Here is a 27,094-nt window from a genome sequence, read left to right on the forward strand (position 1 = left end):
GTAGCTACAGCCAACCGTGAGACAGCCAAGATATTTTCCACTTCGCAGGGAGGCAGCGTAGAGATCTACAACCCCACTACGTACGTCGTCTTCAGCCCTGCAGACCCCTGGAGGTGAGATAAATCTCGAGTGTCTAATGTCAGTTGAATTTTCATTTTCTGGTTTGTCATAGTCTTTATTAAGTTTATCAAGTCCCTCTAAGTAAACCAATTTTTTTTAGTAATTTTTTTTAGATATATAAAACTAGAGCGCTTGTTAAAATTGAACTACGTCTCCCACAATGCACCGAAACTGTCGAGTAGTTTTGCTTCCGTGTCATTTACTAAGAAACGTTGGAGACGATTTTTAACCGGCAAAACGTGAGTTTGCTGACATGAGAGTTAATGTTTACTGTTTTATACGAGCTCCTTGGAACATGTTTTTAGTTTTGTAAGGTATGCTGAGCTTTAAAACTCATGTTTGTGTCGAATATACCATTAATTATCTGTTGGCGCGATATATTTTTTAAAGGGAAGCAGCAAGTTAATCTCGCTAGTGATTTCCAATGTTTATTAATTGAATTAATGAGCATTTCTCCTTTGGTTTTGTCTACGCGTTTTAAGCTGACGTGCAGTAATCAATCCACACAGTAAATCTGTTTTCTGAAAAATCTGATTGTGTGTTAAAATGGTGTTTACAATTTAAGTCTGTTACAGTTTTCTTTCTCTGATGACGTGTATTTGAAGACTTAATGTACTTTTTGTAATCATGTCAGTCTAAAAAGACAAATACTTTAATGAGACACTCTTATTCATGTGTGAATGGGTGAATGACTGAATGTAGTGTGAAGCGCTTTGGGGTCCTTAGGGACTAGAAAAGCGCTATACAAATGCAGGCCGTTTACCATCTTGTGCAACACATACTAATGTTAATACCCTTAGGTCCTAAAGGGCCTGTGTGTTGTTAAGGTCATCAGGCGTAAGCAGCTATAGGTGTTCGTCACCACTGCCTCAGGCACAGAGGGATTAAAGCATGTACTTGGAAGGAGACACAAGAGAGGCTTTTGCTATTCTTAATCTGCATAGGTAGAAATAGCCACTCGTCGTCGAGACCCATTTAGAAGACATACAGGACTCTATTATCAATGTTAACGCTGTGACTCTTTTGTCTTCTTTTTCTTTTTCTCTTTGGATAAGCTTCTTCATACCTGCCAGGATGGATCTTGGTAAGGCAAAGCTGCTCAGGACTGGTCTCAACACACTGCACCAAGCCATCCACCCTGTGCATGGGATTGCTTGGACAGATGGCAAGCAAGTCTGCCTAACATCTCTCTACTTTATCAACGGCGACGTGAAGTTTGGCGACACAAACGTCATCGGGCAGTTCGAGCATGTCTTCGGACTCTTCTGGGGCCCCCTGTGCTGCTCTGGTTCTCCCGCCTTGCTGGCTGTGCAGCACAAGAAGCATGTTACCGTGTGGCAACTGCAGCTCAGCGCTCTTGAACAGAACAAGCTGCTGTGCACGCAGACCTGTGAGATGAGCGAGCCTTTCCCCTTGCTTTCACAAGGCTGCGTTTGGCACCCTAAACTGGACATTCTTGCTGTGCTGACTAAGAGAGACACCTCTGTGCTGTTTTCTGTCAGGGTGGACAACAGGAGAATCAAAGCAGATATCAAAGGTAGTGGACTCATCCACTGTGCATGCTGGACTAAGGATGGCACGCGCCTGGTGGTGGCTATAGGCAGTGCCCTTCACTCCTACATCTGGAATGACATCCAAAAGAGTCTGGTGGCCTGTTCCTTCTGTCCCATCTTTGACGTGGGAGGCTATATCTGTGCCATTGAGGCCACCGGGGAAGCCCAAGTAGCTGTGGCTACGGAGCTGCCGCTGGATAAATTATGTGGGTTAAATGCTGGCATAGCATTCGACTTGCCAGCAGAGACAGAGGCCCTGCACGGCCATGGCTCTCACATGTCAGATGATGACAGCCTTGTGGATTCGAGAAGAAGATCCTTCGAATCGGAAAGATCCTACATCCCTAGCTCAGGTCCTCTTGATATTACCCATCTTCTGGCGAGACACCGTCGCTCTGACCCCAGCCCCCTTATCCACTTGCGTCGCAAGGACACTGTAACAGGCTCCGGGCAGGACTCCTCGCACCTCATTCTGGTTACCTACGAGCGAAAGGTCACCACCACTCGTAAAGTCAGCATTCCAGGGATTTTGGTCCCAGACATTGTGGCTTTTGATCCCCGTGGTTCCACAGTTGCTGTTGCATCAAACACATGCAACATGGTTCTTGTGTACTGCATCACAGCCTCCACGATGCCAAACATCCAGCAGATCTCTCTGCAGCAGAACGAGAGACCCAAAGGAGTCTGTTTCCTCAGCGATAAGATTTTACTGCTGATGGTGGGTCGCCAGAAGTCCAACGAGCCCGCCTTCCTCCCATCTGCTAACACTGACAAATATATTCTTCACCTCATAGCCAAAGAGTTGATCTACGATGGAGAGTCGCCTATGTCTCCTATCATACCATCCTCCTCTGCTCAGGGCCATGAGTCCACCTCTAATTTCTGCGCAGGGATTAGGAGGCACTCAGAGCACCTGTCAAAGGATGACAGAGAGCGCCCGGGGATAAAAGACTTGATACTGCCTGGAAGGGGGGTCGTTTGCTCACCGGGGAACAGGCGAAGATTGGTCGAGGAGGTGAGAAGCAGCGAGCACAGCCCCATCACCAGCTCTGTGGACTTATCAGACAGAGCCCCGTCCAGTGCCTCTTCAGTTACAGTGGAAAACTTTGACATGGACCACGTCAGCCGCATGGCCAGCCTGGCGGTGGCCGGACAGGTCAGCAGAGACTCCAGCCGAGCCAGTTCTCCTCGCTTCGAACTATCTGACAGGATGCACACAGAGCCGACGCTGCCTATGCCTGAAAAGACTCCCGGCAAGGCCAAGGAGCGCGCGCTGGAGCAGCTCGTTCACAACATGGAAAGACTTTTTACACGCTTTGCAGACGTGCAGCAGTGCCTGACAGAAATCAGAGATTACACTCAGAATGGCAAAAAGGCCCCAAGTGTTTACCCTAATGCCAGCGAACCCCCGTATGTCAATGTCACATGCCAGGTACAGTTTTACGTGTTATGTTTGATAGCTTATTATAAATATATCATAAATCATCTACACTGTTTGTATTGTTCAGTGCGGGAATGATAATCTTGACAAGACAGCTAAAGAACTTAAAATCAATTCAATGTGACGTGAACATACACATTTAAAGTACGGTGTTTAATTAAATAAAAATGCAATATTAATAAGAATATTGCATTTTTTTAACATATCATAATAGCCACAAGCGTGTCTCTTTCCATCACATTGCCTTTCTTTATGCTCACGCAGAAGCAGTTGTCAGAAAATGTTTTTATTGACGAGCGGAGGCCGGTGCTGCTGTGCGACGGGAAGCTGTGTCTGCGTGCACTCCAAGACCTCTTCAACCTTACCATTGTGGAGATGATGTATGGTATGTTCACAAAATTGGATTTGGCATCAGTAGGTCAACAGTAACAACGTATAGCAAATAGCACGTGTCCTCTGCTACTTGTTTTCTGTTGTTTGTGCATTTTAAGAGGCATTTCCCTTAATGTAAAGCAGTACCTAAGCTGCCTTTGTGCAAAAGCCTCATCTGTTGTTTTTCATGTGCGATTAACCGTGTTGTGACACAGGGTGTAAAGGGTTAATTAACTAAAATCACTCTGTGGAAATTTCTTCTATCCTCAAGTGGGGTCAACTGCAAGTCATTGACTAAATGTTAAGATCTGTATGCTCTCGCTGGCTTTATTCACCATGAAGGCATCCCCCTCAGATTGCTCTGTACTTTATAAGAAACCTTATTTATTGCAGTCAGTTGTAATTTCAGGCAACTTGTGGTGGCATTGTTCTTCCGATAGCGTGCGTGAGCTATAATTGGAAGTGATTAAAAGCCTAAGTCAGATTATAAGGTCTTAAACAAAAGCAGCTTACTACCATTTAATGTGCATAGTGTTTTGTTGCTGCTGTAGCAAAGACTGGCTTTCCTAAACTGAGACCACCAAAATGTAGGTCGCACAAACTAGTTTCCAAACTACACTGACATTTAGAAAACCACGCTAAGTCAAAAAGTCCTAATTGTCGTTTTGTTTTTGTTTTTCTCCAGGACCGTTGTGGGTCGTACTTGTGGCAGATGCAGATGGCTTTGTGCCTCTGACATTTAAGCCCAAGGAGGAGCTCACGGTGCGGAACGGGAAGCGGAAATCAGCCCTGCGGACTCCAGAGAACTCTTGCCCATCCAGTCCAGCCCCCAGCCAAAGCCCCAACACAACCACAGAGGCCTCCGTGTAGACACTCCTAACGCACAGTTCAATATATGGACTCACAAAACAATGTCTCTCTGTTACCATGATGTATTCCGCTGTCAAATGGACCGCAGCTGTATGACAAAATTGCTCTCGTGTGTGTTGAAATGACAGCCGTTTGACAAGAGATGCCCATTGCACTCAATGCATTGTTTACATTTTCTTCTTTTAAAAAAACAAAACCTGTGCAGTTCATGTTTTTGTTGAAGCAGGACGTGCTGATTAGCAGTCCAGCAACAGCGGTGAGTACGTTTTAGATGTGTTTGGGACATGTTTCTGATTGTTCTGACGTCTTATATGAACAAATGGAGGCTAATGGTCTTTTTTTTGAAGCAGAAGTAGATGTATGAAATTCAGGTTTTACACTTAAAATGTCAAGTTTAGCACTTTACCATCTCAAATGTTCTGTTTACGAGAGACCCAAAGCATTTTCCATCCTGCTAGAATTTTATCATGTACAGGAAAACCCATGTGACCACTAGAGGGGGCAACAGTCAACAGTAACTTTTCTCTCATGGTCATACCCTGCTGTTAGGACCGCTGTGGTTTGTTTTGAATGTCCAAAGAAAGGAATGTTTGGGGAGCTTTCTGAAAATTAAATTTGTATATGTAGTGCTTATTCGTCTGTTATTTTCCACCGCACCACCTCCTCTGTAAAGATCCCCCAAAACAACATTACAAAAAGCACTCTCTACAACATTTATTCATCTCATATCATCAAACCTTTTGGAATCATATATTATAAATAAATAACAGTGTTGTAGAGCTAAACACAGCAAATAACTCTATACATTCATTTATATAAATTAAGTAATCTCATATATTTATATATATCCAGTATGACTGTACAATACATGTGAAAATGAAACAAAAATGTTTACATTAAATCTATTTAGCAGTGTAATGTACACTAATGAGCAACTTCCCAGACGCATTACTGGAATCCGTGGCTTCGCTTCTTCACTCCATTAGATGTTTAGGTCACACGTTACTCGGCTCTTCCGCTGTTCTGGAGCCGATGCTTTGTTTCCTTTGTGAGAGACACAGAGACACTGGTTTCAAATACAGCGTTTGAGTCCAGTCAATTTTCTCCTATACACTTCAAACGTCAGTATAGAGGTCAAAGGTTACAGGTTTCTTTCTCACCTTAGCTCCTCCAGGCAGACTTTATTCCTAAGCCGTACATCTTCAGTGATGGGATAGAGGAGCAGGATCATTAAGCCCGTGACGATGAAGGCCACTGGGGCGGCGCCGATCAGCAGCTTCAGGGTGTACACCACAGGGGGAGGCTGCTTGCAGGCGCCTGTGTCGTATCCTGCAAACCTACAAGCAATGATGGAGAGGCTCTGTTAAAATGCGCGAGAGGAAATGAGCATCGGGCCGGACTGTGCAGCCCTGCAAATGAGCAAACTCGACACCTTTCGTGTGATGAATTATGCATCGCACCAGGGGTTAATGCATTTCGGTGAGGTATCATGCTAAGTGCAGACGTTTATCATGCATGTGTAGCAGTAATGCAGACTTACTCCAGGCAGAGGGTGGACACTCCCAGGGAGATCCCAGAGGCAAATTTGGTGAAGAAGACATAGAAGGAGTAAAAGATGGCTTCATGGCCTTTACAGTAGGGGTTGGCCAGCCTGAAGTCATCCACCACATCTGGCAGCATCGACCTGGATTGAAGCACAAAAACAGGCGTGCAGAGCTGAATGAGCATGTGTCGTTTGTCACAAAAGTTCAACATCACAGTGAGCCATGGTAAAACTTTAAGCTGATGCGCGCCGAGACCTCCCTCGTGCTCTTACTTAGGTTATCTCACACGTGCAGTCAGGATGCCAGCACGCAGCGATGTGAGGTCAGAGCTCTGATATACCAGTGGGCCAAAATTACAGAGCTAATAACACGATTAGATGATGAGCAGCGGGCGGGACAGGATAAACAATCAGCCCCTTCCAAAATAAACAGGCCCCCCTCAGGAGGCTGTAATTTAGGTTTTTAAAGGGAGGGGAAAAGAGATGAGTGAGGAGAGGCGAGGGCCTTAGCAACGACTGGAAAACAGATGTAGTGATACCTCCGGCGTTGCCGGGGCTCTGTGATGGTATGGAAGATTTATAGTAGACGGGTCCTGTAATTCTTAAAAATGACATCATTTCATGACCGTGGCATGACCTTGGTGAGCGCTCAGGGCCCTCTGACAGAATGGCTTGACTAATGACATTTTGCATCAAATCAAAGGGGATTAAAATGAACAGCAGAGCGTACATATAGCAGGGTTGAATTTAGGTAAACAATATCAGCAGCTTAGGGGATTTCAGTTTTATCTAATCCTTTATAACAAGGGGTGGGGCAACCAAACTTATATTACTTAGCAGATGGCAGGGACGCTCACGGGACCGTTCACTGCAGGGCTTTTAAAATTTTAGCACAAATATTTACACCTAATTTATGTTGACGAGCGTGTTTCATCTGAACTGTTGAGTCTCACCATGGCAGGAGGAGCGATGCAGCCACGGTGAGTCCAGAGGAGACGGCCACAACGTAAGCCACTATGACGTTAGGGATGAACACCAGCATCAGTGTGAAGGGCAGGATCCACTGGAGAGACAAACACACATCCATAAGAAACAAACTTTCTTAAAACTGCTTCTTTGGTCAAGACAAACACTTTAAAAGCTCATCCACAAGAAGGCACAAACAAAAAGTCTGATGGTCAAAGCTGAATGAATTTACTCACAGTGATGCCACAAAAAGCTGCCGTCTTCTTCCCAAATCTCTGCAGAAACCACTGCCACAGTGGAATGCTTATTACGGCGGATACCTGAGCAGACGTGTGCAAAAGCGTAAAGTGACTTAGTCTGTAAGTTAATTTAGAACTTACAAAAGAAAGCGGAAGCGAATGGATGGACGAATGGGCAAAAGAAACAATAGCATTAGGAAAGATGGTCAACGTTTAAAATAACATAAGTAGTGCTAATACTGGACAAAATAATAATCCTTTACACCAAGTAACGCGAACACTTTAATCCGACTTTGGAAATGTAAATGACACAGATTTGCACAGATTTTGGATTTTTAACAGTGTTTTCACACATTTTACAGCTTTTCCTCCTGGTGGTCATTCATGCTACACCAAAGTAGGTAATAGATATAAAATAAAATTCAGTTAGGGTTCTGCTGAGGTTTCTTCCTGTTAAAAGGGAGTTTTTTCTTCCCACTGTCGCCCATACTGTTTGACTGTTGTTTTCTCTGTATCACTGTTGGTTCTTTACCCACAATTAAAACCTCCTTGAGGCAGCTGCTGTTGTTGTTGTTGTTGCCACACATTTTACAGCTTTTCCTCCTGGTGGTCATTCATGCTACACCAAAGTAGGTAATAGAGGTGGGAATCACCATACATCCCACAATACGATATTATCACAATACTTAACGCACGATACGATATTATTGCAATTTTTTAAAAATATTTTGCGATATTCAGATTCTGTACATAAAGGTAAACTTTATCAATATTCATTTTCTCTAATATCAAAGTCTCACACTCAGTCTTTCTCTCATTTCAGTTTTATTGTTGACAAACTGAACGGTTTGTATTACAGTCTAGTCCAACTTAACTGAATGCAACCATCTGGTACAATTATAGCTATTCTGAACTATGCAGTTTATGAAAACTATGCAGCCCCTTCAGCAACTGAAGAATTTGAAAGTAAATTAAAACAAAATATAATTTTACATTAAATAAAAAAGTTTCAAACTTAATTAAAATAAAACATGTCTTAAATTAAAATAAGTAAACTGTCATGTTTATTGCTGCCAAAAAAAAGTTAAACACATTTGGACAGTGAAGGAATGTCAGGATTCTTGCTCAGAAAAAGGATCAACATGCTCTGAAGTCAGAGCACAAAAACCTTTTTTGTAACAAAATATCGATTTCTGCTGTCCCTGTATCGATACATTATTAGCAAACAAAATATCACCATACTGCACAGTATCGCTTTTCCCCCCACCCCTAGTAGGTAATAGATATAAAATTCAATTAGGGTTCTGCTGAGGTTTCTTCCTGTTAAAAGGGAGTTTTTTCTTCCCACTGTCGCCCATATGGGTACTGTTTGACTGTTGTTTTCTCTGTATCACTGTCGGTTCTTCACCTACAATTAAAACCTCCATGAGGCAGCTGCTGTTGTGATTTGGTGCTACGTAAATAAAACTGAATTAAATTGAATTAAATTGTAATTTTACATGTTTATTTTTATTTTTTTACAAATTATGCCTCTTATGCTGACAGATTTCTTTCATTTACAACAGCAGCATTTCTTCATCATGTACAAGAACGTACTGTTCATTGCTTTTTTTTCTATAATAAGATGTCTCAGGGATTAAATTTGAAGTTAAAAGTTCTTCACATTGATTATGTGGCACATGATGTGAAATGAAGTCGAGCTCCCCACATTACATTGTAGTTAAAATGCACAAGGTGTTACATTTGGTTACGTTAATGTTGCAGATCTTCAGTGCTAAAAGCTGCACTCACCAGGATGGTCAGGACAATATTCTGGAAATGATCCCTCAGGTCGGCTGCATAAGTGCAGAAGAGGACAAAGTTGCTCTGGATCAGCTGCAAAAAGCAGAGATGAAACATTCAGATATTCAGTCTTGTCTATTCAGCACTGTAGCTGTGCACTCTTGCTATGCTGAGCGCCAAATAAAGTGACTGGAGAAGCTGCTGACAGTGTTTTTGCTGGGATTTATTCCCGCTCTGGGGCTTTCGCAGAAGACAGCTGATAACTCCTCTGAGATGAGAGGATGAAACACAGAGAACCAGATCTGATGCAAAATTTGACAAGTTTGCAATCATTTAAACAGCGTTAACGTGAGGTTGAAAAGTGAGCATCCACGCACATGTGATAAACAAAAAGCAAGAACACACTGCTGGTATCACTCCCAATAGCCCTGCGACTCACAACACGCTTAAAAACGATGAGCTTTCAGTAAGTGCTCTTCTACTCTGATCAAATCATCATCGAGCGCCAGCAGTTCTCCCACGCTGTAAGGTCTCCATTTACTGTAAGGCCGAGTGTCATGACTGAGAAGTGCTCTGCCAATAAATTTACCTGAATGGCAACAGTGATGAAGAGGAATGCAGCGGTCAGAGAGAGATATGGCCCGTGCCTCATCACCAGGACGAAGGCCTGCTGGAAAGAGACCTGCTTCTCCGTCTTCGGGGCGTATGGATCTGAAACACGAGGAATTAGAATAAGCAGTATATCAAATAACACCCAGCAAGGGAAAGCTGATAGATTTGCTCACTGGAACTACTGGAACTGCCCCTGCATTGCAGTGGACTGTGCTCGTCTCAGTTAGAGGTGTCATTTATAATAAAGAGAAGAGAATGAGAGCTAATGTGATCACATTAGCAACAGCCCAGTATATATGTTCTTACATATTCCAGTAACTCTAAGTATTGTGTTATCAATTTCTAGATAGGTTTAGATTAAATTTTGCCTGTTTATGTTTGTTTTTTTAATTTTATTATACTGGTATCATGCAACAAAAGTCCAGTTATGAAGTATGTTGGGTAGAAGACTAATTTGGTCTCAGCGAAACTGGTTAAATCCTGAAACAGTTCCTCAGGGGCCTCACTGAATAACAGTTTTAGTTTAGTGTAATTGATTTTTTATATAAATATTACAAGAGTAAAAATAGTTACTAAATTCTTCTGTTGACCAGCCTGCACATTGATTTAGATGTATTCCAATCCATGTCCATTCCTCTGTGTAGAACCGGTTAAACTGTCAGATGTTTGTGATTTTCTTCACTTAAACTGCTCACTTCAAGTCTTTCCACAACATTTCCGTCGGCTCAACGTCCAAACTCTACTCAAACTGTTTCAAAGCAATAACCTTCCTTGGCAGAAATGTTTGCTTAAGGCCATTATTTTGCTTTATGAATCACTTGGATTTGGTTCAGATGTCCAGACGTTTTCTATGATGCCGTTCCGGTGCGGAACATTACTAAAACCCTATTTTTCAGAGGTGGGGTCGACTCTTATGGTTGGAATGAAGTGTTTTCTTTTCTCTTAACATAAAGCTTCTCATTTAAAACCAAAGTGTTCTATCTTGGTCATTCCTGTCCGCAAAACATTGTTCAAGCAGCCTGTCCACGTGACCGTTGGCAAGCTTCACAAAGGCAAGAGGGTTGTTTTTGTAGGGCAGTGGCTTTTTCCTGCCAAGCAACCTTTTCCATGATGTGAATGTCAACTATTACAACTGATTAACCTTTTTTTTTGGTCAATTTCAATACTCATTAACACACAATCACACAAAAATTAAGTCCTCACCGTCTCTCTCTTTGACACCCAGGAACATCACCACAGTGCAGATGACGAATACTCCTCCAATAACGCCGGCAGCTATCGTGTACACCTGCTTCTGCAAAGAGAAAGAAACGTACAGTCATGTCTCCATCTAGCTATCTCGTTTCATAGAGGCGACACAACACAGTCTATTTTGAGACTTTCTGCAATCTTTAATTCATAGTGCCCTAAAAAATTTAACTCTTTCTTTTTAACACGCTATAGATCAATTGTTGGAAACAAACGACACAGAATGTGCCAGTTTTTAGCCTACATGGCTTTTATTTTCTTCAATTCTTTGTCATTCTATCACTCACCAGTGCATGATTTATTGATGTGACGTCTATGGGGAGCCAAACTATCCGTGCTTTCCAAATACTAGCAGGAACAGGAAGAAACCTCAATCTATCCGTATCCCAAAATACAGACATTTAAAGCTGTAAACCAACAGGAACTGCTCTGCCTTAAACAACCTCTGTTTGTTTGCTATTTTTCCATGCGGCTCAGCCCAGCAGGTCATTATTATTTATGCACATCAAACACTCCCTGTTTCTGAGGGCAGACGGAGTTTGCCCAGACGGTGTGCCACCCTCACCAGCAACCACGGAGGAATTTAGTGGGTGGCTGCAGAGGGTTTGGGCTGCCCTGATAGGGTTCACCCAAAATCCATTGAAAAAGAACCATTTGAAGCCCAAATAGCTGCGGTGCAACCCCAAATCCAACACTGGACAGATTGGACTCTGGCTTGTTTCATCTTCACAAAAAAAAGCCTCATGATGGATGCTCAGTTTATTCACAGTTCTGCAAACTGAAGTGCGGACATGAATGTTTCCCTTTCCCCCTTTTTTTTCCAACTTTAACCTAAACTCCAAATAAGACACTAATATATTGAGCACATTGTATCTAAGATGGCTTCAAATGTTCTGGGTGAGGCATAAACAAGCCCAATGACTGGCAGACTGTGGCGACCCCTCAGTGCAATGGGGCAAGATGTGGAGTGTGATGCCAGGGGAAGCACCCCCTTTGTGGTGGTGAGGGCGAAACTGGCTCAGGGTGCGAGGATCAGATATCAAACAGTGGTGTTTCCATTCACTCCCACGAGGTAAACATAGGAGTAAAAAGGTAAAAGAACCTGTAGACAGTAAATATGGAGCCAATTGTGAACAATCCTCCTTTTCATTCATCACTGCTTTTTTTAGCCTCTAATATTCTCTATAACTGCCTTGAGCACACACACAAACACACCACAGCCCCGAGGTAAACTAGAAGTTATTTTCAAACCAACTCTTTGCCCTACTTTTAGCACACCTGGCTTCCTGGCTTGGCATGGTGATACTTACAGCATATGACAGGTACTCCTTGGAGTGCACCATGCTCTTCACGATCTCTGCCCCGCTGCTGTTGCCAAGGTAACCAGCCGACATGTTGCTGGTAGGGCAGTGTTTTAGAGTGTGAGCGCTGGCCACAATCTGTCCCTGGATGGCAGCACCCACAAGTGTCCCCAGGACCTCCATTGTCATTCCTGCCATCAAATGAGCAAAGATCCAACTCTTGGTTGCAGCACTTCAAACGCTATGCAAATGAAAAGCTGGAGCAAAGATTAATTCAGCACTGCAGGCATTAAGAACTTTGTGCATATTAAAACTTACGGTAGGCAGTGGCTGAGTCTCTCTCCTTCTGGTCCGTGCTCAGGAACATTGTGAGAGCAGAATAAGGCACATGGAAACACTAAAGAGGAGCAGAAAGACGTGGACAGAAATAAATGCAAGTCCTGCATAGCAGATAGGCAAACAGTTGCACAAGTCTCCCGAGGAAAGGAAAAGATAATATTTTATTTTATTTTTAGCATTGCTAGCGGCTTATTTCTAGAAGATTGAAGGTTGTAATACTTTGGTCAAGAACAAAATGTGTCTCCGCTGCTCCTGAATCAGTTACAATCGAATTTGGGGTCCGATCGTGGTCCCCAGAAGACGAATCATAAGAACAGTAGTTTCCTACCCTCAGGCACCAACATGAGGTGGACATTTTTTCATAGTATGTGTCAAAATCTAATAGATAGATAGCCATAAAATTAAGCAAGCATGTTAATAGTCCCCACAAATAGTCCCCGCAGAACTGAAGAAGCTTCTTGGATGAGAGGTGAAACGTCTTCAAGCAACTCAAAGAAGTCCAGACGCTTTGCTTTCCAAGCTTTTTAGATCTCTCTCTTAACTTTTCCAAGTACCTAAATCTAAAAAGATTGCCTTCATCCTTAAAAATGTTTGCACATTACCATGCTGATATTAGCATTTAAACAAAGAACAATTTACAGGGGCTGAAGAAGTAAACCACTTAAGTGCCATAAAGCTTCCTCAAATAGTCACTTAAGCTGACTCAAAAAGTCCCTTAAGCCGCCTATGTTAAAATGACCAACATTACAGCAGAAATAAATATTGTGTTCTGGTACAAGAAATTATTGATGTGTAAAGCTTATTTCCTACTCCTCTAATATATTTTACTTCTTATTACTCCTTTTTATTTAGGTGAGATTTAAGTGAGTCAGTGTAGCTGCTAACTGTATGCTAGCCTTCACCTCAGCTAACTGAGGTTGTTAGCTAAGATCCTCTTGGTCTCTTTTGGAGCAATTTTCTTAAATTATTCTATATTAAATTATGTCAAATTATTTTATTTGGTGCAATTATCTAACAAATAACATGGTGTGACCAAGAAAACAACCCAATTCTGATGAGTGAAAAGCTAGTATTTTTGTGTTTGGCTAACCAGGCTTGTTAGCTGATCGTTTAGCATGCCACAGTCTTCTGGCTCCAAAAGAAACAAACAAGCAAAACAAAAGAAAAACAAGATTGTTGCAGCCAAAATGCTCAATTCAAAGCTTTAAAACAATGGGTGATGTCTCAGTGGCTATGTCCATCATTTTTTGACAGTTAGGGTTGCCAACTCCCTGAGAAATAAATAAGGGACACCTCGTGGCCAGGGCCGGGCGACCCAGTTGTCTTCACCCTTCCCAGTGTGGTGAATTTTTTAGCTCTTTTTTGTGTGTGAAATTATTTTTTTTAACCATTTGACTTGAATTTGATTTAAGTAGATGCGTATCCTTTGTGATATCAACACATGGGAAACAAAAATCATTTAGCCATTTATTTTTAGCTCAAAATGACAACATTAACACAATAAAACAGGTCTCTTTCTTAAACAGAAGCCTGTCATGCTTAACTTTTGATAATAAAAGTAAATCTTTCTTTAAAAGAACTCTGTCCTGCTTAACTTAAAATTATATAAATTAATAGAAAATAATAGAAAGAAAAATATTCTTGTAACAGTGCACATTTAGTGCATTTAGTGCAATTGGCTTCAGCAGAGGCATTATTTCAGCTTTTGCTCCCGTTTGTAAACCCACTTGTTCCCATGATTACGCATCATAACTCATCATCATTATTCATCTATGTATTACTTTTATGTATTACTCATCTATTTGTTGTAATCATCTATCCTTGCAGTTGTTTATTACACAAAATAAATTATATTATCACACTTCTGGCCACATAGCGCTGATATTCACTGCACATGCCCATTTTAACCTTAACCAGAGGGTTTAAAAACAAACAAACCAGTGTTTACCATATCTGGTTCTGCCGTGGCCTGGTAGACAAAAATTGGTTAAGGGTTCCCCGAGCTTTCACGCCCCTCATGTTCTTCATGTGCCCACCATTAGAAGCATGCCTATGGAAAAAGTGCGCCGGCACACAGTGCAGTGCGCTTTATAGGTGTTATCGTGAACTTTTCCAGCCAGGTGTTTTCCTTTTCCCATTCTTCCCTGCACTTTTGCAGCCTTTTTTTCTTTCTCTGAGAGGCACAAACATTGCTGGTCTAATGCCTGGCTCACACTGTGCGGTTTTTGGCCCATTTTGAGCCGATTTTTGAGTCGTGATCGGCCCGATTTTGGCCTTCATCGTGCATAGTGTAGTATACGTGGGGTAACGAGAAGCGATTAACACCTCACGACCAGCTCCCGATCATCAATCGCTCGTGAGGGTGTCACCGCAGCCGCTCACACTGCTCACGCGCAAACACGTAAACGTCGGTGAAAAAGACGGAGCAGCACGGCTGTGCAGCGTGTGATCTGGACACAAGCGATGGAGGCACAACTTGTAGAACTTTGGAAAGCTCATCCGAGCCTTTTCGATGTGGCATCACCAAATTATCACGACCACAACAACCGTGAAAATAGTTGGATTTACATTGCTGCTCAATCACAGCTGCCTGATCATGTTTGTCATTAGTAATTTAGCAAAGTTGATGGCGGTGTGTGTCTGTGTGAGTGAAAGACAGAGAGGGAGAGCGAGCGACAGATTTTCTGTTATAACCTTCATTTTATGGAGGCACAGTGTGACTCAGGTCGCATCAGAGCATCGGGCGGTATAGTGTGAGATCCTGCATCGTGACCTACGAACTTATAACCCATGCGAGCCAATCGTGCAGTTTGAAAATCGCAGTGTTTGCCCAGCTTCAGGTGTACTGTCGTCTGAGACTTGCACCGCAGTGTCGGCGTTTATTTCCCTGTTGGCCATGCTTTTTGTTGTGGTCATCTGTTGTCTTCCGGTATTTTCTCCGCAAGCGACCTTTCCTCAACCAATGAGATGAGCGGTAATCTGAATTGTCATACTCGAATTGTCATAAGTGTGCTGTCAGCTCATTGGTCACAAAGCAGGGGCGGGGCTGGGAATTATGGTTTCAAACAAAGCGTTAATTACATTAAAACTTATAGACTACTTTTGATTCTCACTGTATTACGGGACAAAGTGCGTCCCTTATTAGCTCAATACGGGACGTGTACTTTTGTTTCTAAATACGGGACGATTCCGTTTTTTAAGGGACGGTTGGCAACCCTATTGACAGTCCATGTATGCAAAAGAAGAATGTAACTCATAGCCCTACTGTGCTAAAGTCCAGTCAAACTGTTAAAAACAAAATCTGGCTCATAACCGGGAACACCCTTAATGCCTTTTATCTATATATTCCAGAGAGAATGCTGAGGAAAAATATACACGGTATATAAATATCAACAGCAATTTCTGCAGTTTCCATGCTGGCCAACCTCAGATCTGTTTTCTCCTTTCTCACCACCTCTCCCAGAGAAAAGGCGAGCAAACCAAGTCCTGCTTCACTTTGTAATTTACACAAGGGCTCAGTCAGCACTGTGGCCAAATGAGTATGCATAGCCACAACGAAAATAAATGTGACTCTGTAAGGACTTTTTTCAGCCATCGCTCCTGTACAGCATGTCATTTATGGGGCTTTTGCTGGACGTGAACACATTTGGGAATCAAACTTTCCTACACAGAGGTGAATGAAAACTGATTAATTAGATGGAAAGCTATTATTAGTTGATTGCATAAACAAAGGAAATGTTGAATTCTAACCTCTGTTTACAGACTGTGAATGATAACAGCTGCGCTTTCCCAGAAAACTTCACACAAACACACAGGCAGAGACAATGAAGGGCGGCTAAAAGTGGCAACCAGCATTTATCCGGCAAGAGGTTCCTGGCAGGACTGACCGTATACTTATCAAGTAGTTAGAATGACATGCCGTTACAGCTCACCACAGTGTGGCTGCAGTGGGCTACATGCTCTGCAGCACATACTATATGGGGTGCCCCAGAATCAGAACAGAAAGAGGCGGAGGAGGAATGGTTTGGACCATCACAACAAAAGGGAACCTAAATAGCTACACTTCCCCATTTGAGGTAAGGTGTTTGAGCGCTCTGGGTTTTAATCTGCTGCTCATCTCACAAATCAAAGCAGAAATCCTAAGAGGGGCTGTCAGAGCCTGCATGAGATGACTGTAATCATTTCCACTTTGAAACCTTGTTATTCCCAACGTTTCCTGCGTTTTGTCTATACGTTACATAATCTGTCATCTGCAGACTGTGAGCTGCATCGGTCCGAGCTTTTATCTCCCGTTTCAACTTGACATCTCTCTTGTACTGCATGCGCAGTCCCTCCGAGTGATCTGAAGCATCGCACACACATAAATCTGAATTTCTTAAACGCACACAGCTCTGACAGAGCGTGCATACTCACGGTGATGAGGGTTTGGTAGAGGCAGTAGAAGCCGAGGTACCAGATGAACCGGCTGCCACTGAAAGGAGGAACGTACCACAGGTAGAAGTACGAGATCACCAGGAAAGGAGTGCAACCCACCATCCTGTAGAAAACAAATAACAGTATATCAGATAAAACTAAACATACAGAAGCAAAAATATCAGATTGTTTCTGAAAAGGTTTCATTTAAAAAACACCACCTACTAAAAAGGCAGCAAACTTGGATCTGAATTCAAATCCTCCATCGTCACCGCTTCAACCTGTCACAGTAAGTGTTACAGCAGCTGTGCTCTGTCATTTTCATAGCTGGTAATTTGAGGCCATATTTCTGTCAGATTACAGTCAGTTTAAGCTGAATGCTAAATGATAATATTGTAAGCATGGCAGGAATCTGCCTTGGGAGGGGAATACCGCAGTATTTCAAATCCTCATGAAAGATCCACATACACAAGCACACAAATATGTAGTCCACACTCGTGCAAACGCAGCATGAAGCAATTCTGTCGCGTTGTGCTAGGTTTTTTGGATTTTTTCTAAAACGTTGCGGGCCATGTATAATACATAAGTAAACAACGGATATGTATCATTATGGTTAAAGCAAACAGCTGTGTGTTTTAAAATGAAGAGAAATGCTGACAGATGATGGACAGCATGACTTGGCTGCAGACATCAGTATGTATCACCAACCCTGCTCTTCTAAACAGTAAATGGAGTTTATCCCGCAGTGCAGACCGGAATAGCTGTAGCACAGCCACACCTGCAGGTGGGGGGGAAAAAACGGAGCGATTGAATTTAGGTGACTGTCACAAAACCCACGGGGGCTCTGACCTCTGACCCGCTCTTCGCCAGGAAAGAGAAAGTGGGAGAAAGAGGTAGAGAGAGGCTGATTGCAGTCATTTCTGGCATCATCCAGCTTGGCTACCTCACTCTCTTCCTGATTGTTTGCTGTAACAAAGGCGACTGACATCGCTGGTGCTGCAGTATTGACCGCTTGGTCATGGGAGCGATGAAAGGGCCCCGGGGCCGGTGAATGGGACAGTTAGAATGTTCCTGCAAGATGACTATGTCCGGGGAGAGGCAACAAAGGCACGCACACACACACAAGCACACGCAAACACTAGCATACTCTCTCACACGTCATGCACGCATGACTACACACCTGTCACACCTGTCCTAATAATTTGCACAGCCTTAATTAAACCAGAGAAGATTGATAAGTAGCTGGCACTTACAATTCTCTCCTCAGTGACTTGTCGGGGACACTTGCGGCATTTTAATTAAAAGATGTGCGACTGGGCAAAGGGGATTTGGAAGAGGTTGTGTAGGTGAGATTACACTTTCTTTGCTGATTTTAGGCTTAGTCATGTTCATATATCCCAGTGGATATATAAGTACATTTAAAACCACTACATTTGTTGGGACTAGTAAAAATCACTGATTGCGGTGAAGGATTTTGCTTGCAGTAATCGCTCAGATTAGCAGGCTGTCGAGGCGCAGGGGTGATCACAGTGGTCGCCTTTAGGGAGCCAACTTGTCTCCAGACAGTTGCAGTTTGGGTCAGATTGCCTGAAATCACTCTCAGACAGCTCAGTGTGGGTTTGCAAATAATCGCTGTTTAATTTATAAGCTCAGATTGATTGCTAGCACACTGCAAACCATATAGGATCTAATCCCAAAGTGATTGCAACTTGACCCCATTCAATCACAAGCTGATAGCAGACTAACTCTGTCTCATTGTTGTTTGATCACCGTTGTGATGCACCAAAGACGCTTTGAAGACGGCACAGAACTGCACCTCTCCTTCAAAGCACCCATTTCAAAGGCAACGAGATTACAAGCAATAATTTTGTTCATACTGCAGTATCTAACCACTGCTTCCCCTCGTGTGACTGTAGCATTAGCTTTCTTTACATGTGACGACTGTGACAAGTTCTCTGTAATACAAGGAACCATAAAACTGTTCACCAGCTACACCTGCTTTTGTTTCATGTATTTATCTCTTTGTTTTCATCAAAACCTCCCATCTATGTTTGTCACAGTGCTCCCAAACACAAGTGAGGGCAGTTTAGTTAGCCGACCTGCGATCTGGTGTCGAGATCATCCGACACCAGATCGCTGAACCCAACAACATCCAGCAACGGATGTGAAATATCTTGGCAGCTTAGACAGCAAGGTTTTCTAAATGTGTCCCTTCGAGGACTTTGCTGACCGGTCTGTACAGCGGTCAGCCTGATAGCTGTCACGGCTAATGAAACAAACGCTACCGCAGTCAAAAGAAGTTCAGCACTTGTTAAGATTAAAATATGGGTTTGTAGCATTTTGAGTTTTGCGGATGATACGTTTCAGCTCTCAGGTATTTAAAGCTATAACTGTAGGACACCTACTAATAATTGAATATACTTTTATTGTCTGTTTTTGGCGACGTTTACTTAACTAAACCAATTCTAACTGTCACTTAACTCTCACTCTGTCTGTCTCTGATGAAGAAAATCTGATAAATCTGCTTTCTCAGGCTTGCCACAGTGATGGTGGTTTGCTGCCATCACAAATAATAAACACGGCAGTACCCAAGGGATGCGTTTTAGGCTAAAAGACTCCATCCTTAAGAACTGAAGGCACAGATACAAATCACTTAATGTCTGGTTGTGGATGTGTCAGCCAGAGGGAAGAGAAAAGCACTTCCTGCCGAATGGACAGAGGGGACTTCCCAAAGAAGGCTTTGCACGCATCTCATCGCAATTATGACCAAAAACACACATTAAAAATGCCCATAAACACTACAGGTTCACAGTGGGCACACGCACATATGCGCACACCGACAGCTTCCCAGGAGTAATCGACGCTGATTTAACATCAGCATCTGTCTGCTACTGAATGTGGCTGGCTGGCCACACTTGATTGGTCCCCCTCCAGCACTGTCAGCCAGTGTTTAATCTATGGTTTATAATGGAGGAGCATTAGATTGCCTGCCTGTGTAATTACATCAAGTGTCATGCCAGTGTGTTCAAAAGATATATACTCATATACACACACGTTTAGCTGCTTATGGGATGATTTTCGAAACTGAGGCGATAGCGTCGTATAATCCACACTTACAGAGTCGCAAAATTCAAATTGCTCTCAAAGCCCCCTGAGATGCTGAGGTTGAGCTTGCAGATAAAGCAAAAAGAAATAGGACGTGGCACATTACATAAATGCATTTAAGAGAGCGCCAGCGGATGATTTATGAACAAATGCAGATGAACGTCTCTGTTTTTTCTCCTTGTGTGGCGTTCAAAAGTCAAAAAGAGCAGCCCAAGTCCTTGAAGTGTACAGACTGTATAACTAATCAGAGGGAGCGTCTAAAACAACAAATTCAAGCATAACGGCTGTTTATTTAGCACAATCCTCAGGTGACAGACTCCAGTTGGAGAATAATTTTGCAAAACTGGAGCACACGGCTTGTTTTTGTTGTGGTTTTTGCATAAACATTAGCATCATGTGGGGGCCATATTATGTCTGAGAGAGTGGGAGCAAACCTAAGTGTGTCTCAGGGTCTGTCAACAAATTACAGTCCTTTACATAAGACACTGAAACCAAGAATTACATAACCTAGCTTTATAGTTTCGGTAAATCGTTCCATAAACAGTTTAGATTGAATCTTTACAGGAATCTGGAGTAAAGACTAGGGCTGGGCTATATCATACCGTTCACGGTAATACCGGTGTAATTTTGGGCAACGATAGGAAAATGAAATATCGCGATAGAATATGGGTAAAACGCGCATGCGCACTGCCTATGTTTACATACGCACATGGCGGCGACGCAGAATGAGAAGAGCGAAAGCGGATCGTTAAATGAAACGGATGAACCAGAACTGGTTTGTTAAAATGCTGCAGCTTCAGTGGTGTGGAACTGGTTTAGCTTTCGTCCGTCACATACACAACAAAGCACAATTTTTGGTAGCGCATGCTAGCGGGCGTCGTTATTACCGTGTTGTTTGGAAAATACGGCACACTTAAAATCAGTCCTTTGATTTTTCTGAAAATCGACAGTACCCCTTATAATCCCGTGTGCCTTATGTATGAATTCTGGTTGTGTTTACTGACCTCGAAACGATTTTATGTGCACGGCGCTCGAAAATCTGTCAGATGTTTCAGTACGACTTTGCTAAGCTACGAAGCCGCACCGCTTGATGGATTGTCGGAGCATTACGGCCCGACGATACGTAGCACCTCGCGGAGTGATACGTACTGTGCTTCAACATAATATTACGGTATTGTGTGTGTTTAACCTTTAAGTTTTGTGGATATTATACATGGTTATGCTGAGGATATGTCGACCGGTTTCCACTGGAAATGCCTTTTGGTTAAACTGTCAGCAAGGAATTTTTACATTTTTATGTAACTTTAATGCACATAAAAAACAGCTGCTTGTTTAAGTGAAAATACATTGATGGGATTTTTTGCACTAATAAAGTTGTGGAGTTGTAAAGTATTTTGTCTAGTGTCAATTATATCGTCAGTTATATCGTTATCGCAAATTTTCAAATGTATATCGTGATAAATAATTTTGGTCATATCGCCCTGCCCTAGTACAGACAATCATTATAGATATTATGATGCAGTCTTATAACTTCCACTTTATGCAGTGTATGCTTTTATTCCAGTTGGGGAACACACATTTATGAATTCACTTAGTATTTGTGTGTTTTATTGGAAGAATCCCCAGTGAATGTCTCAGCCAGTGGTATCAACTGGCATTTATTAGAACACACAGCCAGTTTTTAAAATTCCATCAAACTGGGAACAAATTATCATTTCAGCTTTCCTGTATTTGTTTATGGGGAGAGAGGAGAGGGTCTCACCAGGGCATGAGTCTTCCAATCCTGGTCCATTTGCTTTTTGTGATGAAGAAACCGACCACAGGATCGGTCACAGCACCCCAGACTTTACCGATGAACAGCACCATGGAGGCCTGGAAGGCGTTAATCTGAGGAGCGCAACAGGGACACGCTGGAACTCACAGGCACACGTTTCCATACCAGCTCATTTTTTTTCATCTGTGAAAGTCGCTTCCAGTGCACTTACCTGAGCAACGTCGAGCAGGTAGATTTGCAGGAAGAATCCTGTGGCGCTGGCAGCCACTTCCTTGGGCGCGCCGCCGATGGCGAAACACAATTTGCTGCATAGCGACAACTTCTGGCTCAGGTCGGTCTGGGCAAACAGATGTGAAAATTGACAAAGCACACCAGTATATTTAGATCACAGCAGTAAGTATATATTTATTGCACATACAAGACTAGAATTAGGGATGCAACGATACCAATTTTTTCAAACCGATACGATACCGATACTTGGATCTGAGTACTTGCCGATACAGAGTACAAAAAAACAATACTTCTACCACACACACACACACACACACAAATGCAATGAATTGGAAGACAGGTTTTATTATATTCCCTGCCGATAAAAAATAAAATCTTAATAAAAATGACCACAAAAAAATTTCAAGTGAAAAATAAGCGCTTCTGTTAAATTATTGCAGAGCCTCCACATTGTAATTTTACAAAATATCACTGAACTATTGGCACTGTCTCGAGCTTTCAGAATAATAAATAAACACTTCTGTTTGGAATAAAATAAATACAAATTAGGTTTGAGAATAAATTAAACTTTTAAATTATTGAAGAGTGTCCAATAATAATTGGCCCCCTAGTGGCCAATCTAAAAAACTACAACAGAAATGATAAGCCACCCTCTGATTAATGAAATAAGTTGGTATCGGTTCATGGTATCGGTTAACTTTTAAGAGTATGAGTACACACACATTTTACAGTATTGGCCCCGATACCAGTATCGGTATCGGTGCATCCCTAACTAGAATAGTCATAAGCATATTTAAAAATGATGAAACTGTAAGTTCCTTCAGTCAGAAACTCTTCCCAGACACACCAACACAAATGAAGGCGTGTCCCTCTCACATTATTTAAGTCATCAGAACAGGCTTGCAACACAAAGAGGTGTCCTTGGTGCTCCAAAAATAACATTTCCTCTATATCTTCCTGTTGCAATGATGCAGTGATTCAGTGTAAAGAAACGTCACATATGACATCTGTTTGACTGTGAACTGCACTCCTTCAAATAACCCCCACCCCAAACTGCATAATACGGTCATCACATCTCCCTTTATCTTTGCCTCTCTTTGCTCATTCATGACTGTGTGGGAATGTGACTGTGTGTAAATACATTTTCAAAAAAAAGGATCAGAAGAAGACCCCCTGCCAGCTGTTAGCACTGTGGTCTATGTGTGCAGACACAGAGCCCACAGAGGAGCCGAAGAAACCCACCGAGTCTCCATTTCCTTCCCCGTGCTCTGCTAAAACCATCAGGCATGTGACTCTGCGCATTTGTGTTTAGCAAGGGCGAGCTTTCATCTTCAGACGCGAATACGACGAGACACCGCAGTCTAGGAGAGCCCAATATTTACAACTGGCTGTGAACACATATCGACCTTTTTTCCCCCTTTCCTACTTCTGGACGGTGCAACCTTTAGTGTCAGACGCACAAACAGAGTCAACACACATCTAGTGGCCAGGCTGGTCCACAGCTACTCCCCTCAGAGCTGCATGAAAGACATAAATCACCAAAGTGGCCTCAACCCCTACTGACACACTGTTATTATCCGCCTCACATTTTCTCTTCCCCCCCATCAAAATATGGAAGGGGTTGGAGAACGACAATTACCAGGAGGGAGGTGTGTAATTATTCAATCTCAAGACAAGCGGGTCAGAGGTAAGTAAAGGCTGCGCGGCGGTTCCGGCTTCAAAACTCTCTCTTCTTCTGCTCTCACTGCAATTACCCCTAATTGGAGAGGGAAAAAAAATCAAAGTCTTTGGTGTCTGGAGAACGCTGTTTAACTGATGATGTGCAGAAAATACTCTCTCTCTGTCTCAAAACACTTTTTCTTTCCCTCCAAAATCTTACACTCCATCTTTCATTACTGACTTCTTATCGTCAAAGAGGATAAACAGGATATCCCTGCTACTGTTCATAGCATAGACACACACAAATGAACTGTATATATACAGAAACACTATCTGAGGAAAGAAAAAACATTTAAAAACAGAGTACTTGGAGAGTTCACACAGTGAGCAAAGGGGCAAGGACAGACTAATCTCTAAAGTTAATGAAACTGAGGGGAAATGATTTAGTACTGAGAATAATTAAAGAAGCGAGGGAGGGAAAAACTGAGCTTTTTGCACACACTCGGTGTTTGCAATGCTTATGTCAAGCTGGTAAAAATGGATCCATGTTGAGTCGCTGAAAGTGTTTTGGACATTTTGGTGCACCAGGTTTACGCCACAGAATCCAGTTATCTGTGTCAACAAGAGCAGCTTTTTGCCCTCCATTCAGCTTATGGATTATAAGCATGAAAGTAAAGTGATGGCAGCAGGCCATTATAAATGTCCACAGTAGGCTTAGTGACATGGCTCAAGGCCCTTGGATTTTATCCAAAATTGAAACATGAACTAGTGCGCAGAAGTGATTTATTCTTTCTCCCGACAATACTGCATATGAATAGATATCATCGCGATGTGACGAGCGCTTTTGTGATGGATTGGAAAGTTCTTGGTGTATAATTTCCCATGCTACTACTGAGTGTGCATCTATCATGTCATCTGAGTAGTTTAAAAGAGAATATGTGTTTCACGTGCAACAATCCTTTTGTAGTCCTCATCTTTCAGAGAGAATGGGACGCAAGAGTCTACGCTGTAAAACACCTTTAATCCTTCCTTTGTTTTAAAGGTAGCTCAACTTGAAATGTATAGATTTATAGATTCAAGAGACGATGGAAAGTAAGTGAGTTTAGTTGAGGACGGTTACAGAGCTGATGTTTTCATATGCTCATCATGTTAGGATCCGGTGTTAGGAGCACGCTAGCTTCACGTGAAGGCAACTAATTCATCAGTTTTGTTTCTATTGCACATAATTTGCATTTATTGATTTGAACTTTTCAGATAGTGTAATAACTTCCCCGTCTTTTTTGTCCATTTTTCTTTAATGTGCGATTTAAAATGTGCAAAAAAAGCAGTTCCTTTAACTATTGTAACAGAAAATCAGACTATAACGCTTTTATACTTGTATGTATTGAGCTTAACAGCTTTTGTAGCATTTTAGCTAGTCCAGTAAATTTACACTGATTTATTTAATTTCAATTCTTTGTCTAAGATGAGTTTGTTTAAATCCCGTTTATAACCCTAGAAAGTTATTCGTGCTTTATGTTCACGTCACTGTTCTGCTGCCTGAAGAGTAATCCACTTCACAACCATTTGACTGAAGCAAACGTGTAAAATTTCAACTGTCAAGTCAAATCCAATGAAACAAAATGCGTCGCATATTTGATAGTTTGGCAGAGATGAAATACTTGCAGAACTGGTTCAATTGCCGTTCCCCGAACACCCTGAGCTAATGTAACGAAACAAAGAATAGATGACTAACTATTATGGTATTGCATTGAGATGACACCATGAACTGTAGTATCTGTCTTTACGAAGGAACAATACTCCATGTAAGGAATTGGTTGTCTGTCTTTCATTCTCTTGCCTGTGGGTCATGTTCTTGTGAGGACCTATAATCTTCTCATGATTGAAGTGCAAGCACATTCCCATGCACGCAAAAAAAGCTTTGCATACCTCACACCAACTCATCACACACACTGTGCAACGTCTATAAGGTTAAATGAAACGACAACAGCAAAAAATTACACATAAGGCAACGAATTTTCTAATTACGGCAAATTTGCCCTCTAGTCACTGTTTAGTCCTATAATAGCTGTGATAATGACTGCCTCTTTCACTGCATGTCACCACTGATATCAGACAAAAGAAGCTAATCGTCAAGCCGATCTTGCCGTCATCAGTGGAAACAGTCTTTCTCACATGAAAAATAATCAGCTTCCGGACAGTGAATGTGTTATCTGAGGGATTATAGGTCACAGGAAAACAATGGAGGTGATTAATCCCAAACAGATAAGCAAATAAACAGATCTATTTCCCAACTTTATCCAATCAAGTTATTCAGACTCATTATGAGCCTTAAAGACACCAACTGAGATTGAAAGTCTCAGCAAGCCTTAATTGTGCAAACAAAGGTTACAGCTATGAGAGTTAAAATTAATGCACACATGCAAGAGTGCACAATAGAAACAAAAATCACCAACAAATAAATGATAAGAGAAGCTCTTACCTGCTGAGAGGTTTTGGGAAACAAAGGTTCATTGGGCTTCCCTTCAGAGCCTTGCACGCCCCTCTCTCCCTTGGCCATGGCTGAAAGACTGTGTGTGAGGCGACAGCCGTACCTCTGCGTGTGTGACGGGGTGCTGTTGTTGAAGTGAGTGTGGCTGTGACTCCTTGTGTGAGCGAGGGCGCGAGGAGCCTGCTGCCAGTGAGTGGTGTGTGTCAGAGGCTGAAACTGGATGTGGCTCTGACTTCGGGTGTGTGCGTGGTGAGTGACAGCTCCAGAGGCAGGGAGCTCCTCCTGCTCCTCTGCTCTAACAACCCTGCTGCTTTCTGCAGCCATTCACACGCTGTGGTGCTCTGGAATGAGGCCAAGAGGAAAAGACCAAAGTCAGACAGGTTGTGTCACACACACATTTTTTAAAGGCACTTTCTCTGTCAGCACAAGGGCAGAAGAAAGAGTTCATATGCTTGCGCGCAGACAAATGCAAGGGCAGGAGAGTTCACTAAATAATACCACTCTCTTTCCCTCTCACACACACGCACCTATCCACACAAACAAACGAACACACTCCCTGTCTTGAGATCAAAATAAAACTAGAATGTAATTCATGGCACCACCGTGATATGCAGAATTTGACATGTTTGCACAGCTGGCTTTGAGAAACGGCACAAACGGGAGCGCAAATGCGACGATGTCCCGTGCAGGAGGAGCAGCCTCCTGTGTAGTCTGCCCTCACGTTACTATTACTGTAAGTGCATCCATCAACAACCAGTCTGCATACCTACATGAACACCAGAGCCCATTAAAAAATAATAATAATAATAGAAGCATTAACCAGATATCAACTCACCCCGTGATGATGGGAAATAGCCGGTGCAGTTAGCAGGTTAGTTTTGAGCTGTCAGTGAGGTGATCTGCAAGTCACTCAGTCAGTCTGTCGGGCAGGAGAGGAGACTGCGGAGGATGGAGACGGGGTGCGCGTCTCCACTCCTGCGTTCAGTACAGTGACGCGCTGCGCCCTACAGCGGCCGCACCGGCGTTTCACATAAA

At 42.5% G+C, this 27,094-nt stretch overlaps 2 protein-coding genes across 5 annotated transcripts; one reads left to right on the forward strand and one right to left on the reverse strand.

Annotated features, from left to right (window-relative positions):
* Window positions 1-7: 7 nt before the first annotated feature.
* wdcp (WD repeat and coiled coil containing) lies at window positions 8-4,985 on the forward strand. 4 transcript variants are annotated; one of them, XM_085132805.1, is made up of 4 exons: window positions 8-113; window positions 1,176-3,105; window positions 3,379-3,499; window positions 4,172-4,985. In XM_085132805.1, the coding sequence occupies exons 2-4, from the start codon at window positions 1,195-1,197 to the stop codon at window positions 4,354-4,356; spliced, it is 2,217 nt and encodes a 738-aa protein (XP_084988931.1). In that variant the 5' UTR covers window positions 8-113; window positions 1,176-1,194; the 3' UTR covers window positions 4,357-4,985. The 4 variants fall into 4 exon arrangements, with proteins under 4 accessions (XP_084988931.1, XP_084988930.1, XP_084988932.1 ...); XM_085132804.1 differs by lacking the exon at window positions 8-113 and adding an exon at window positions 154-434; XM_085132806.1 differs by lacking the exon at window positions 8-113 and adding an exon at window positions 154-359.
* mfsd2b (MFSD2 lysolipid transporter B, sphingolipid) lies at window positions 4,706-27,051 on the reverse strand. The gene is made up of 15 exons (XM_085132809.1): window positions 26,895-27,051; window positions 26,051-26,400; window positions 21,890-22,015; window positions 21,667-21,791; window positions 16,800-16,923; window positions 12,366-12,444; window positions 12,057-12,238; window positions 10,702-10,792; window positions 9,476-9,597; window positions 8,896-8,979; window positions 7,102-7,185; window positions 6,853-6,962; window positions 5,897-6,040; window positions 5,517-5,693; window positions 4,706-5,400 (listed from the first exon to the last, which is right to left on the reverse strand). The coding sequence occupies exons 2-15, from the start codon at window positions 26,381-26,383 to the stop codon at window positions 5,352-5,354; spliced, it is 1,830 nt and encodes a 609-aa protein (XP_084988935.1). The 5' UTR covers window positions 26,384-26,400; window positions 26,895-27,051; the 3' UTR covers window positions 4,706-5,351.
* Between the last annotated feature and the right edge of the window lie 43 nt (window positions 27,052-27,094).

Source organism: Neolamprologus multifasciatus, chromosome 15 (genome assembly GCF_963576455.1).
Source record: "Neolamprologus multifasciatus chromosome 15, fNeoMul1.2, whole genome shotgun sequence".
In the NCBI taxonomy this organism is placed as follows: Eukaryota; Metazoa; Chordata; class Actinopteri; order Cichliformes; family Cichlidae; genus Neolamprologus; species Neolamprologus multifasciatus.